Source organism: Borostomias antarcticus, assembly GCF_949987555.1.
Source record: "Borostomias antarcticus genome assembly, chromosome: 2".
NCBI classification, from domain to species: Eukaryota; Metazoa; Chordata; class Actinopteri; order Stomiiformes; family Stomiidae; genus Borostomias; species Borostomias antarcticus.
In genome coordinates this window covers 37,054,681-37,069,680 of record NC_140235.1, presented here as the reverse complement: position 1 = coordinate 37,069,680, position 15,000 = coordinate 37,054,681, and the positions used below count along the sequence as shown (strand labels likewise).

General features: G+C 49.1%; 1 protein-coding gene across 2 annotated transcripts in view; it reads left to right on the top strand.

Annotated features, from left to right (window-relative positions):
* LOC311318394 (kinesin-like protein KIF2A) overlaps positions 1-10,117 on the top strand; it is a gene marked incomplete at both ends in the record, with an annotated part of 13,700 nt that extends 3,583 nt beyond the window's left edge. For both annotated transcript variants that reach the window (XM_084449721.1, XM_084449720.1), the window contains 16 exons: positions 1,384-1,484; positions 2,009-2,104; positions 2,463-2,517; positions 2,636-2,798; positions 3,015-3,105; positions 3,223-3,286; positions 3,383-3,474; positions 3,600-3,742; positions 3,999-4,203; positions 4,671-4,781; positions 4,879-4,946; positions 5,542-5,661; positions 6,692-6,842; positions 7,547-7,648; positions 7,754-7,889; positions 10,032-10,117. In XM_084449721.1, coding sequence (XP_084305847.1) covers positions 1,384-1,484; positions 2,009-2,104; positions 2,463-2,517; positions 2,636-2,798; positions 3,015-3,105; positions 3,223-3,286; positions 3,383-3,474; positions 3,600-3,742; positions 3,999-4,203; positions 4,671-4,781; positions 4,879-4,946; positions 5,542-5,661; positions 6,692-6,842; positions 7,547-7,648; positions 7,754-7,889; positions 10,032-10,117 — 1,784 coding nt within the window. The remainder of the gene's footprint in view (positions 1-1,383; positions 1,485-2,008; positions 2,105-2,462; positions 2,518-2,635; positions 2,799-3,014; positions 3,106-3,222; positions 3,287-3,382; positions 3,475-3,599; positions 3,743-3,998; positions 4,204-4,670; positions 4,782-4,878; positions 4,947-5,541; positions 5,662-6,691; positions 6,843-7,546; positions 7,649-7,753; positions 7,890-10,031) is intronic.
* Between the last annotated feature and the right edge of the window lie 4,883 nt (positions 10,118-15,000).

The window sequence follows — 15,000 nt, the reverse complement described above, 5'->3', positions numbered from 1 at the left end:
TGAAGAAAAAAAAATCAGCATAGTTGTGATATTTTGTAATAGTATTCTGTAATAGACTAGTCTCGCATATAGCCAAATCTATTTCCACACTTTGTGCCAGCGCTGGAAAATTGTCTTGGAGATACAGGGGAAAAAACTCTGTATTTCTTTAAACCAATCACAATCGTCTTCAGCCAAGCGGTTGCTAGGTTGTTGATGTTTCACGTAGTCAGGGAGAATCTCCCATCGCCACTGATTGGCCGACTACATGAATCGGTGCCACTAATTGGGCAGCAATAAACAAATGACAAGGCTTATCCCCAAAACCTACAGTACATCCGTTGAGTCAGGCCTATAATAGACCAATGGGGTAGGTCCCAGGTCGGGTTCAATAGCCAATCAAGTGAGGCAAACCGAAGTTGTCCCCCCTCAGTGCTGGTCTCAGACCAGCTGTTTGTGTTCGGGGGCTCAGTGCACAGACAGGCACGGGACTGATGTCATGGCTGCCCAGCTGTGTGAGGGGGAGAAGAATGGCTCTTTGATGACGCTGCATTCTGCCGGACCCTCAGTTTGGACCTCGTACTGCGTGCTTATGATGTCATTAACAAATGACATTAAAAGTGTTTTTCCTCTTAGTGTTTTGTTTACCTGTTAAAAGCTTTGCAATGCAAATAAGATGAGTTACATGTACTGTACAGTATGATTTCACCAAATGATTTTGGTGACTGATTTCAAAAATGACGGTATGTTTTCGGTGCCTTGTGTTAGTTAGTTTGTTAGTCAGCAGGATTACACAAAAACTACCAGAACTATTTTCGTAAAACTCAGTGGAGTGGTGTAGCATGGGCCAAGGAAGAGCCCATTCAATCTTGGAGCGGATCTGAATCAGAGGGTGGATCCACAAATTATTTTTCACTTTCGTACCATTGCCAGATAGACCAGACCGACGCATACAGGCACTTGACAATGTTTAATACATTCATGGCTAAGATATACAGCACTGTTAGCTTGTTGCTACTGTAGGTAACGTTAGCTATCAATAGCCTGCTGAGAAGAATTGATTCAGCTAGCAAGCTACCCAGCTAATTTACGGGCATTAGGACTGAAATAATTTAACGATGGCGAAGATCAGCTGCTTTGAATTAGCTAGTTATGCTCATAACTGCTGTACTGTACCTAGCACTAGATTTGTGCTGTCCTGTGATATCTAGCTAGCTAGCTAGGGAGCTGAGATACTTCAGAGAGCAGAGCCGGAGAGCACCCGTTCAGCTAACCTCACCAGTATATTTGTCTCCTCTCAGTATCGGTACGATACGACTGCTGAAGTTGCTGTCGACATGCACCACGGGCAGAGGTCTGCGTTCCACGACTGCGCTCCAAGTTGAGATCTTTGTTTCGTTTCAGCGCGGCGGAAATCCAACTGTGTGAAGGAGGTGGAGAAACTGCAGGAGAAGAGAGAGAGGAGAAGACTGCAACAACAGGAGCTGAGAGAGAAGAGGGCTCAGGTACACACACACTCTCTAACACACACACACACACTCTCTCTCTCTCTCACACACACACACACACTCTCTCTCTCTCTCATACACACACACACACGCACACACACACTCACACACACACACACTCACACACACACACACACACACAAATACACACACACACACAGACATACACATACACTCTCCCTCTCTCTCTCTCTCTCTCTCTCTCTCACACACAAACACGTACACACACAAACACACTCTCTCTCTCTCTCTCTCTCTCTCTCTCTCTCTCTCTCTCTCTCTCTCTCTCACAAACACACACACTCCCCCCCCCACACACACTCTTATACTCTCTCACACACACACACACAGACACACACATACTGTACACACACATACACACGCGTGCTTACACACACACGCACACACACACAAACTCGCAATAGTGTTGCAGCAGCAAGAACAGACACAAGTCATCATTGTACTTCTCTTTCATTTCGCTTCTCTCCTGTGATCTCCGTGCTGTGTGCTGTACATTCCAGGAAGTGGATGCTACTCTTCCCAACTATGAGATCATGTGTATGATCCGAGACTTCAGAGCCAGTCTGGACTACCGGCCCCTGACTACAGCTGATCTGGTAAGAATAAGTCTGGCTCTGGATCCCGTTACCTTCTATCTGTCTCTATATCTCTGGGTGATCTGTGGCCTAGTGGTAGAGTGTCTACCCTGAGACTGGGAGGTTGTGGGTTCAATCCCCGGCCGGGTCATACCAAAGACTATAAAAATGGGACCCATTGCCTCCCTGCTTGGCACTCAGCATCACAGGTTGGAATTGGGGGGTTAGATCACCAAGTGATTCCCGAGCGCGGCACCGCTGCTGCTCACTGCTCCCCCAGGGGATGGGTCACATGTGGAGAACAAATTTCATGCACTCAGTTGTGTGACAATCAGTGGGACTTTAACCATGTGATCACTTCCTGCCTGTGACATTTCAGATAGATGAGCACAGGATATGCGTGTGTGTACGAACGCGCCCCCTCAATAAAAAAGGTGAGTAGTGCTTCCTGTCCATCTGTAGTATCCCTGTATGTTTTAAATACGTTTTTATCTTTTTCATCAGTGCAGCATTTTTGAATGTCCTCCTTCGCCTTCTCCCTCTCTGTCTCAGAGCTGACTATGAAGGACCTGGACGTGATCACCATCCCCAGCAAGGACGTGGTGATGGTCCACGAGCCCAAGCAGAAGGTGGACCTGACGCGGTTCCTGGAGAACCAGACCTTCCGCTTCGACTACGCCTTCGACGACAGCACCACCAACGAGATGGTGTACAGGTGAGCTGGGGCACCGCCAACGAGATGTTGTACAGGTGAGCTGGGGCACCACCAACGAGATGGTGTACAGGTGAGCTGGGACACCCCCGGCCCCCAGCTCACAGCGACAGCGTCCGCTGACCCTGTCAACAACGGCCAACGTCCTCCGCGACTCGCGACTAGGTCGTCCGGCCGGGTCGTCCTCTCGGGTTAACCGCTTTCTCGGCTTCCCCGCAGGTTCACCGCTCGGCCGCTGGTGGAGACCATCTTCGAGAGGGGCATGGCCACGTGCTTCGCTTACGGGCAGACAGGAAGCGGGAAAACGCATGTGAGTGGCGGAGTTTCTCCCGGTTCGACTCCTGAGGCAACAAGAAAACGCACGCGGTTTCAGTACCGGTGTACGACAAAGCGCGGTACTCACCTCAAACCTCTCTCTCTCTCCTAGACGATGGGAGGAGACTTCTCCGGGAAGAACCAGGACTGCTCGAAGGGGGTCTACGCTCTGGCTGGTACGCCGGTATCTCCACGCTGGTATCTCTACGCCGGTATCTCTCCCTCCTCCTCCCTCTAACGCGGGAACGTTTCTCCCTCTCTCATCCCTGCAGCCATGGATGTCTTCCTCATGCTGAAGAAGCCCAACTACAAGAAGTTAGACCTGCAGGTCTTCGCTACGTTCTTCGAGATCTACAGCGGGAAGGCGAGCGACCCAAGACGATCCATCTATCGATCTAATCCCAGAAAGGGAGATATTAAAGTGTGTGTTTAGGCCGCGTCGGCCCGGACCACGGCGGTGATTGTGTGCGGTTGCGGTCGTGTTTGCAGGTGTTTGACCTGCTGAACCGGAAGGCCAAGCTGCGGGTTCTGGAGGACGGGAAGCAGCAGGTCCAGGTGGTGGGGCTGCAGGAGAGGGAGGTCAAGTGCACCGAGGACGTCCTCAAACTCATCGAAATGGGCAACAGCTGCAGGTAAACGAGGCGATTCGGATTCACATTTTGTCGTCCCGTAACTGGGCAAGGCGTGGTGGAATATACGTACGGACGCTGAGGTCCTTGGAGATTTTTTAACCGCACGGAAATTGGTTCTCTTTTTCCCCGCTTCCTTTTCTCTGGCTCGCTGCTCCTCCCCCTCCCTCCCCCTGCCCCCTCCCTTCCCCTGCCTCCTCCCTCCTCCCTCCCTCCCCCCACTCCTCCCCCTCCCTCCTCCCTCCCCCCTCCCCTCCAGGACGTCCGGTCAGACCTCGGCCAACGCCCACTCGTCGCGCAGCCATGCCGTGTTCCAGATCATCCTGCGACGGCGGGGGAAGATGCACGGCAAGTTCTCCCTCATCGACCTGGCGGGCAACGAGCGCGGCGCCGACACCTCCAGCGCCGACCGCCAGACCCGCCTGGAGGGCGCCGAGATCAACAAGAGCCTGCTGGCGCTCAAGGTCCGCCTCCACGACCTTCAACCTTATACTTTCAACCTTATACCTTACATTACACCTACCCAGAGAGAGAGAGATACTCTATCAGATCGATAGATAGATCGATAGATAGATAGATAGATAGATAGATAGATAGATACTTTATCAGATAGATAGATAGATAGATACTGTAGATAGATAGATACTTTATCAGATAGATAGATAGATAGATAGATAGATAGATAGATAGATAGATAGATAGATAGATAGATAGATAGATACTTAATCAGATAGATAGATAGTAAAACAGACAGATAGATAGATAGACAGACAGACAGATAGATAGAGAGGTGAAATGATTGAAAACGAGCTGGCCTTCCAGGTTCACCATACTGTACCTAATACATACTGTACATGAGCCATATGACAGAGTCCTGTGTGTAAGTACAGTAAGTACATGTACAGTAAGTAGCAGAGCTGGTGTCTTGCAGGAGTGCATCCGAGCCCTGGGCAGGAACAAACCCCACACCCCCTTCAGAGCCAGCAAGCTCACCCAGGTGCTGAGAGACTCCTTCATAGGAGAGAACTCCAGAACCTGCATGGTAAGACGCGCTCTACCCAGCATGCACCGCGGCGTACAGAACGGTTTAGGATCGCAGCAGAAAGCTTGTAACGTGACGTTGACGTTGCCTCCTGCAGATCGCCACCATCTCTCCCGGAATGGCGTCGTGTGAAAATACGCTAAACACGCTGAGATACGCCAACAGGTAAAGACATGTCCACCTGTAGATGTCCCACCTGGACAGACCCCTGGCCGGCAGGGACACCCGCAACTTCCGTCCTCTCACTCTTTTCAATATTGATACGAGCAAAAAAAGATTCACCACCTCTGTCTACCGACAAACATGGCCGACAAAATGAAATGAGTATCAATCTTTTTGCTTCTGAGGCACCGTAAAGGTTTAGACTGATGAGTCCATGGATGTCTCCAGAGGCCCAGGGCTGTAATGGTCTGTTTGGCTCAGTGTGAAGACTCTCTCTCCCTCTCAGTTTCCATATCCCCCCTTCACCCCTCTCTCTCTCTCTCTCTCTCTCTCTCTCTCTCTCTCTCTCTCTCTCTCTGGGGCCTCCCAGGTTGATCTACTACTGCTACAACGTTCTAGACAGTATTGGAGACATATGAATTTTGGGGTACATTTTGGGGTACAACATTATGTGAATGTTGGGATAAAATATTCCTGTCTGGTACCACCCTCACAAAACCACACATTTTGCATCATACAGTTTTGACCTTACTGAATCCTGTTCCTACTGTATTGTGTGTGTGTGTATGTGTGTGTGTGTGTGTGTGTGTGTGTGCAGAGTGAAGGAGTTTGGGATAAGCCCCTCAGACATTCCGTTTACCCAGGGTGGGGGCGGGGGGGGCCGCTCTGAGCTCTCCCCCACCTACGAGTACGATGACTTCAGCACCTCTCCCACCAGGTCTCTCTTCTATCTACCTGCCGTCTCTCTCAAGCACTACATTACCCAGCCACCCCCTTCACGCCGTCTCACACTACATTACCCAGCCACCCCCTTCACGCCGTCTAACACTACATTACCCAGCCACCCCCTTCACGCCGTCTCACACTACATTACCCAGCCACCCCCTTCACGCCGTCTAACACTACATTACCCAGCCACCCCCTTCACGCTGTCTAACACTACATTACCAATCTACTGTGTTCCCCTCACCCGGATAAAACCGCTAACCTCAGATTTCAGGTCATAGGGCAGGTTTCAGGTTATAGGCTGTTTAGAACTATTTTTCCATCATTGATTCGTTTAAAACTATGGTATGTTACATTTCCTTAACCCCTCGGTAATATCAACTGGAAGTGGGCTGTAAAATGAAGCTTAAACATATGAACTGATCCTGAATCTGTGGTTAGGGGAAGCTTTAGCCTACTCCTTTCTTTTCTCTTTCTTTATTTCTCTGTTCATCATTATTAACTAGTTTTGCTGTCGACTAACATCCGTACGGCTCCACCATCCATGTCGTTCTCTAGCTTCTCGTCTGTGGTTTGAGTTATTTTATCCTGCGTTGCTCTTCGGTTCCGTTTGCTATTGTTGTGTTTTTAATCCTTTCCTTTCACAGCTTGGCCTTCATGTTCACGCCCGAGAAGAATGTCTGTCTCCATTTTCTGTTCTAACCAATCCAGGTGGCCGCATGCTGCATCGAGTCCCATGCCTGCATGCACTTACCGAACAATCTCCCCAAGATATTTCCTTATCTGAATCTCGAATCTTGAATCATAAGCATACAGTTATTCTGCTGCATGGTTCACCAACACTGGAGAGATTTATAAAAACAAACAGTCATAATGGGGGTATTTAGATCTTTTCAAAACAGAAAAAAACATAATATAAATATGCTGAAGCATCATTCAGGCCCAGGGTTGGTGATCGCAGCTCTGAGTGTGTGTGTGTGTGTGTTTTACCGTGTGTGTGTGTGTGTGTGTTGCGTGGTCAGGGTGAAGGAGTTGACGGTGGACCCAGGGGCGCTGATGGATGGCCGTCAGGGAGGGGGGCACGGCGTTACCCAGCTGGAGGTGCTGGAGGCCCAGTGGGGGGTGGGGAGCTCCCCCCAGAGAGACGACCTCAAACTGCTCTGTGAACAGAATGTAAGACACACACACACACACACACACACACTGCTCTCTTTTTCCCTCTCTCTCCCTCTCTTTTCCCCTCTCTGTCTCTCTCTCTCTCCCCTCTACCCCCCCCTCTCTCTCTCTCTTTTACCCCCTCTATCTCTCTCCCCCCCCCCCTCTCTCTCTCTCCCCTCTATCCCCCCTCTATCTCCCCCCCTCTCTCTCTCTCTCTCTCTTTTACCCCCTCTATCTCTCTCCCCCCCCCTCTCTCTCTCTCTCTCTCTCTTTAACCCCCCCTCTCTCTCTCTTTATCCCCTCTATCTCTCTTTCCCCCTTTCTCTCTTTTACCCCCCCTCTCTCTCTCTTTCTCTCTTTTACCCCCCCTCTCTCTCTTTCTCTCTTTTACCCCCCTCTCTTTCTCTCTTTTACCCCCCCTCTCTCTCTCTTTCTCTCTTTTACCCCCCCCTCTCTCTTTCTCTCTTTTACCCCCACCCCCTCTCTCTCTTTCTCTCTTTCACCCCCCCCCTCTCTCTCTATCTCTCAAACCTTGACCTTACTTCGTCAGCTTTAACAGGACGGTAGCCAGACGGATCCCTGTACTCCATGAGTCCACACACTCCAGACAGAGAACAGTGGGATGAGAACCTAAATGTGATATCTCTTCTCGTTCCTACCACTTCCCTCTCCTCTCCCTCTCTCTCTCTCTCTCTCTCTCTCTCTCTCTCCTACCCCAGGAGGAGGAGGTGTCGCCCCAACTCTTCACCTTCCACGAGGCCGTCTCACAGCTGGTGGAGATGGAGGATCAGGTGTTAGAGGACCACAGGGCCGTGTTCCAGGTAGTACTAACACACACACGCACACACACACACACACACACACACACACACACACACACGCAGGCGTTTGAATCTGTCTGCCGGCCCGTGCGTGTTCGTGCGCAGGAGTCGATCCGGTGGCTGGAGGATGAGAAGGTCCTGCTGGAGATGACGGAGGAGGTGGACTACGACGTGGAGACGTACGCCACGCAGCTGGAACAGATCCTGGACCAGAAGATAGACATCCTCACTGAGCTCCGAGGTAAAGGGGAAAGGGTCTAGAACTGTGCCTGGATCAGAGGTTAGATCTCCTCAGCTCAGCCCTGAGTTAAAGGACTGCTGTTTGAATCATGTGCTATACTTCTCTGGTCTCTCTCCTCCCTCCTGAACCCGACGTCTCTGGTCTCTCTCCTCCCTCCTGAACCCTACGTCTCTGGTCTCTCTCCTCCCTCCTGAACCCTACTTCTCTGGTCTCTCTCCTCCCTCCTGAACCCGACGTCTCTGGTCTCTCTCCTCCCTCCTGAACCCTACGTCTCTGGTCTCTCTCCTCCCTCCTGAACCCTACGTCTCTGGTCTCTCTCCTCCCTCCTGAACCCTACGTCTCTGGTCTCTCTCCTCTCTCCTGAACCCTACGTCTCTGGTCTCTCTCCTCCCTCCTGAACCCTACGTCTCTGGTCTCTCTCCTCCCTCCTGAACCCTTCGTCTCTGGTCTCTCTCCTCCCTCCTGAACCCTACGTCTCTGGTCTCTCTCCTCCCTCCTGAACCCTACGTCTTGTCTCTCTCCTCTCTCCTGAACCCTACGTCTCTGGTCTCTCCTCCCTCCTGAACCCTACGTTTCTGGTCTCTCTCCTCCCTCCTGAACCCTACTTCTCTGGTCTCTCTCCTCCCTCCTAAACCCTACTTCTCTGGTCTCTCTCCTCCCTCCTGAACCCTACATCTCTGGTCTCTCTCCTCCCTCCTGAACCCTACGTCTCTGGTCTCTCTCCTCCCTCCTGAACCCTACGTCTCTCCTCTCTCCTCCCTCCTGAACCCTACATCTCTGGTCTCTCTCCTCCCTCCAGAACCCTACTTCTCTGGTCTCTCTCCTCCCTCCTAAACCCTACGTCTCTGGTCTCTCTCCTCCCTCCTAAACCCTACGTCTCTGGTCTCTCTCCTCCCTCCTGAACCCTACGTCTCTGGTCTCTCTCCTCCCTCCTGAACCCTACTTCTCTGGTCTCTCTCCTCCCTCCTGAACCCTTCGTCTCTGGTCTCTCTCCTCCCTCCTGAACCCTTCGTCTCTGGTCTCTCTCCTCCCTCCTGAACCCTACATCTCTGGTCTCTCTCCTCCCTCCTAAACCCTACATCTGGTCTCTCTCCTCCCTCCTAAACCCTACATCTCTGGTCTCTCTCCTCCCTCCTGAACCCTACGTTTCTGGTCTCTCTCCTCCCTCCTGAACCCTATGTCTCTCCTCCCTCCTGAACCCTACGTTTCTGGTCTCTCTCCTCCCTCCTGAACCCTACTTCTCTGGTTTCTCTCCTCCCTCCTAAACCCTACGTCTCTCCTCTCTCCTCCCTCCTGAACCCTACGTCTCTGGTCTCTCTCCTCCCTCCTAAACCCTACGTCTGGTCGCTCTCCTCCCTCCTGAACCCTACGTCTCTGGTCTCTCTCCTCCCTCCTGAACCCTACGTTTCTGGTCTCTCTCCTCCCTCCTGAACCCTACGTCTCTGGTCTCTCTCCTCTCTCCTAAACCCTACGTCTCTGGTCTCTCTCCTCCCTCCTGAACCCTACGTTTCTGGTCTCTCTCCTCCCTCCTGAACCCTTCGTCTCTGGTCTCTCTCCTCCCTCCTGAACCCTACTTCTCTGGTTTCTCTCCTCCCTCCTGAACCCTATGTCTCTGGTCTCTCTCCTCCCTCCTGAACCCTTCGTCTCTGGTCTCTCTCCTCCCTCCTCCCTCCTGAACCCTACGTCTCTGGTCTCTCTCCTCCCTCCTGAACCCTTCGTCTCTGGTCTCTCTCCTCCCTCCTAAACCCTATGTCTCTGGTCTCTCTCCTCCCTCCTAAACCCTACGTTTCTGGTCTCTCTCCTCCCTCCTGAACCCTACGTTTCTGGTCTCTCTCCTCCCTCCTGAACCCTTCGTCTCTGGTCTCTCCTCCCTCCTGAACCCTACGTTTCTGGTCTCTCTCCTCCCTCCTGAACCCTACTTCTCTGGTTTCTCTCCTCCCTCCTAAACCCTACGTCTCTCCTCTCTCCTCCCTCCTGAACCCTTCGTCTCTGGTCTCTCCTCCCTCCTGAACCCTACGTCTCTGGTCTCTCTCCTCCCTCCTAAACCCTTCATCTGGTCTCTCCTCCCTCCTGAACCCTACGTCTCTGGTCTCTCTCCTCCCTCCTAAACCCTTCATCTGGTCTCTCTGCTCCCTTCCACAGACAAGGTCAAGTCCTTCCGCACAACGCTTCAGGAAGAGGAACAGGCGAGCAAACAGATCAATCCCAAGAGGCCTCGTGCTCTTTAGACCAGCACACACACACACACACACACACACACACACACACACACACACACACACACACACGAAGCTCTGTAACACTTGGTTGGAACCCTTTGATATCAAGCTTACTTTTGGGTGGCATAATCCCGAGGGTGTTAGCCTGCCCAGAGCAGCACTGGGTCGACAACTACGTTGTGGCCTGACCCCCCGATGTCAGTCCTGACACTGAGAGATCCGATAGGCAGCTGGTCGACCTAATTTATGATGTTATGACTGAGACTTCACGTCAGGTGTCGGTCATATCTCTCTCCTAGACTCCCAGTGCTCCCAGTGCTGCTTGTTCAAATCCATCCATCCATCCATCCGTTTGTAAGACCATCCTTCTGTAGTCTATGTGCGCGACGTATCGGTGATGTAACGACTCACGAGTGCTTCTTGTTAAAAAAAAAAAAAGAAGGGAAAAAAAGAATGTTATTTCTTTTGTGCGCCTTTTTATACAGTAAACAGGTTGTAATATATGAACAATTTGACCACTGACCGATTTTGAAAATGAAAACATTGTGTGCACATACGTACTGTACATAGCCTCTAGTTCCGGAGACCTGATTTCCATACAGACTTCCTGCCCAGCATTGGTCTCTATCAGCTGAATGTGTTGGGGTCGAAGGTCAGTGCAGACTTCAGCTCCCCAGATCCATCAGCAGAGAGCGCGTCCGTCCCGTACTGTATTTATGAGAATATGAACGTGTGACGCCCCGCTCTGGTCATGTGCGGCCAGAGCAGAAGGCGTCAGTGGGAGGGGCCATAGCAGGTGTATGCATGTACAAACCCATGGCCGTTATTTGTACAGTATGAACGTTATGTCCCTTCTGACCTGTCCCTGTCCTCTCTGTGTTCTGTAAATAAACCCGCTACTCTTTAGGACCATGCACACTTTTGTTGTTTCCCCGGCCATGTCTTTGCCAGGAAGCCCCTCCCCCCATTCTATTGAACCTGGGTTCTCCTGCAGCCCTTAGATGTTGCTTTAGGGGGAAACACTTGTCTTACAAATGCTTCTAATGTCTAGTCTGTATAAATCCACTGTTACTAGCCGCCATAGATATTTCTATGTACCAACTAGCCGGGATAGATATTTATATGTACCAACCTGCCTCTAACAAGCACAGTCTCAGTTTGATCTGTTCATGTTTACAAGGCAATCAATATGCTAGGAACTGAAGAACTCTGTCCTACTGTTGGTCTAGTATGAGGGTAACCCACCCCACCCCCTCACCCCTCCATTTTAAAGTTGTTTATAAAAAAGGGAAGATGAAAGTACAATGTATAGTGAGAAGACAGGTTGGGCCTAGCTGCTGCAGTGTGTAACAAACGCTACAGTGCTTAAAATGTGTGTGCATCAGAATTATTGGCGTGAAGAATAAAGAACCACGACTGACTCAAACCGGCTTACTTTCTATTCTGTTCTAAAACTCGACTTTTACATCTGTGCAGATCACACGCACAAAAACATGCACCGTATATGAAACGACACAGAGAACTGCCCAGTTGTATTTATTCCACAATACAGAGACAATGATACAGCAAGCTCTCACCACAGCGGGCAGGGGAGCGGTCAGCTACCGGCTAGCAGACGCACGCGGCAATGAAGGAACTACAGAGAGATCTGAACATGTGGACCCATTCATGAAAACTAGAGATGAGACTTTGAAAAACACCTCAAGAAGCAATTTGGTGTGTTGAGTGAGTGTGCTATTTCAAGAAAACAACCATACCATTGGCTCTCAATAATAATGTTGATAATATGATGCATTTTACTGTATTTCTGCAATAAAAAAAAGAACCACGAATAGGCAGATTCTAAGAATGACTTGAGATATACAGAGAAATTCTATTTCATTTAATATGTATGAAATTGAATATGCATTCCATAATTGAGTCCACTTTAGCTGACTTTGTCAGACTTACTGCATATACTCAAAATATATATAAATTATTGCCACCTCCATATACGGTTTTAGCATTTACATCTCTACCATATTCTGTTTGAAACTACTCTACTGTATGTACAAAACATTCTAAATGTGTTCATGGAAATAACCAAGAGATGATATGGAATAGCTACAGAGTAAAGTTGATTCCTGTGGACGGGGATGTGATTATAGATCTAGTACAGGGCCGTGGTCTAAGTATGCTACTGTATTAAGAACACTTCAGTCACTCACTTTGCCCTACGGCAGACATGTTAAAACCACAGTAGCTGACTGAGTGTGGTAAAACTAAACATATAAAACTATACTAGAGTTTAGTAGAGGCCTAAGGTACAGGCTACGGCACACCGCTTCCATGAAAGAGTGGCAATAATCTCAAATATAATCAGTAGTATGTTTTGATACACCAGTACATTTCAGCTCAATACTAAGGGAACTGCAGTTAACACAATTGATTTACTATTATACACCATGAGGGTCAATTTCTCGCAACACCATATATACTTAAGATAGCAGCTTCATCTGGATGGAGTTTCATTTCACACATTCATCTCTTGATTCTCTCACTGAAAAAATCTGCCTTCGCACAAGATCAGAAGCAATACAGTAATTGTCAAAGTTTTTGTAAAACTGTCCGGTTTGAAAAATAGTTTTGTTTCCGCTATAAAAACAGCTTACTGTTATCATAAAGGGACAGCAGAAGAGTCAGCAGTAACTTGGCTAAAATGAGAACTAAAACCATTAAAACTGTGTGTGTGTGTGTGTGTGTGTGTGTGTGTGTGTGTGTGTGTGTGTGTGTGTGTGTGTGTGTGTGTGTGTTACCTCCAGAAGTTAGCATGGTCTGTGCGTGAGGCCTGTAGCTTGTGCGTGGTAGATTGTCTCTGCTGTGATCTCTGTCTCGTTGTGGTTCTGCCACACGGTGATTAGAATAATAATATTGCACTGCTAAAAGAACTAAAACACTGTTCACTGTTGGTCCTAAAAACAACCATGGGATCATGGTCTGATAAAGAAAACGCTACATATTTAAATGTAATTCACCTGAAAGTTCCATAACAACCCATGACTCAAATAAAATTCTCCCAGCCAGCTGATTTATACATTTACATGGTGTTTACAGTATGTACATCTATGTCTCCATCACTCCATGGCTCCTGTACTGACTGGGTAGCACGAGGACAGGAGGACATTCAGCTCACCAGCAGAGGGCAGTAAACTGCATCAAATCCCTCCCTAATAAACACAGTCTCTCCATCTCTTTCAGCTGAAGTCAGCCACTGGCAATGGTATTCTACTCCATTGTTCTCACGATGACGCATACATACATACGTAGCTATGAAGAAACTGCACCGTTAACATTGGCTAGTTTAGCATATCAGCATGGTCCAATTATCAGAGTTACATGCTTGAGCTACTAAGCTCTCGGTTAAAAGAATATCATTACCACATGTCCCTTGATATGGACTGGATCATGTATTCAGTTAAAAAATGATCTACAGTGTATGTAATGTAATCGGAATCTTTTAAACATGATTTTACAGTGTTTTCCCAATGAAACTTCATCAATGACCATGCTCTCAACGCAAGTCTATCTCCTCTCCATAACATTAAGGTTGGATATCAGCCTGAAGCATTTCCCCCCCACACACCCAGTAACTGTCTAGTTTTTGGCACACGACTTACATTATTTTGTATCCTGACATTGAAAAAATACACACATGTGCATACAATAGCAGTACACATACCCTGAAATAAACAACAGGTATCATGCACTATAAAGGTAACGGCAACATGAGATGGTAACAGGATTCTCCACCATAAACTAGTGCAAAAAACAACAATGAGGTTATACAGTTGAGTTCTTACAGTTTGTGAGAATGATTTTGGCCAAACTGTGGATTTTAAGTGATTGCTAATGCTAATAGATCAACAGCATTCCGATATCTACTGTAGATCTTCTTGGTCTTATCCATGGCTTACAGGAGCGACGGTATTCCTGGTACTCCTACTCCTACTCACGCTAAACAATAAATCTTGTGCACAGTTTGCTGTGGTTTAGATACCAAGGAATGGGAACCAAACCATAGCGAAGCATCTCTTCCTCTGGCGTCCTCTGTGGAGGAGGTCCGGCATCACAATAGTGTACGAGGGCTTTCTTTTCTCAGCCACCTTCAAGAACTCCTCTGAAAACCCATGCGAGGTGACAAGGCACAGTCTCCGCTAGCGTTGCTTCTCTCCATAGAGAAGGGAGAGTCAACAAACACAAGAGGCCAATTTAGACTTTTTGAGACACACCCACACCCTCAGTGTCACCTTCAAAAAAGGTCCTACATTCAACTTTCAACTTCCTTTCACCTCCCCCCCTCTGTCCATGTCAGGAAAATCGTGAAAAGTTCAAAGTCCTTTGAAAGTGAGTCTTTCAGAGTCTGGGCTAAAAGTGTGACCGTGTTCCCGAGAACAACAAGTATCTCCCCAAGTACCGTGGAGGAGCGGGTTCGAGTATCAGGAGAGTTCAGGAGAGTAGGGAACGCTAGCTAGGGGGGTGTCCCAGGACCAACCGAGTACCAGCATCAGCATCACACACAGACAACACAGAGAGAGCTCCCCCAACAGGGGGCTCAGAGGTATTGCAAGCAGATGGTGAGATAAAGGGATTGCTGCTGTGGACTGTGCAGAGTTCTATGGCGTGCCATGTTTCATCTGTCCCCGCCCCCTTCAGTGTCAGATTAGCTCACGTGTCAGCGAGCATTAAGGCCTTGGACGGCCCACAGGCCATGCTGAGAGAATCGTCGGTCCTGTGTTGTTGTGTCGACTGCGGCAGAGTGGCGCCATGGCTGATCCCAAACAGAGAGAACTGTATTCCACCATATGCTGGTGCTTCACTGGCAAATCGTCCAACACCGAAGATCGTTAGAACCA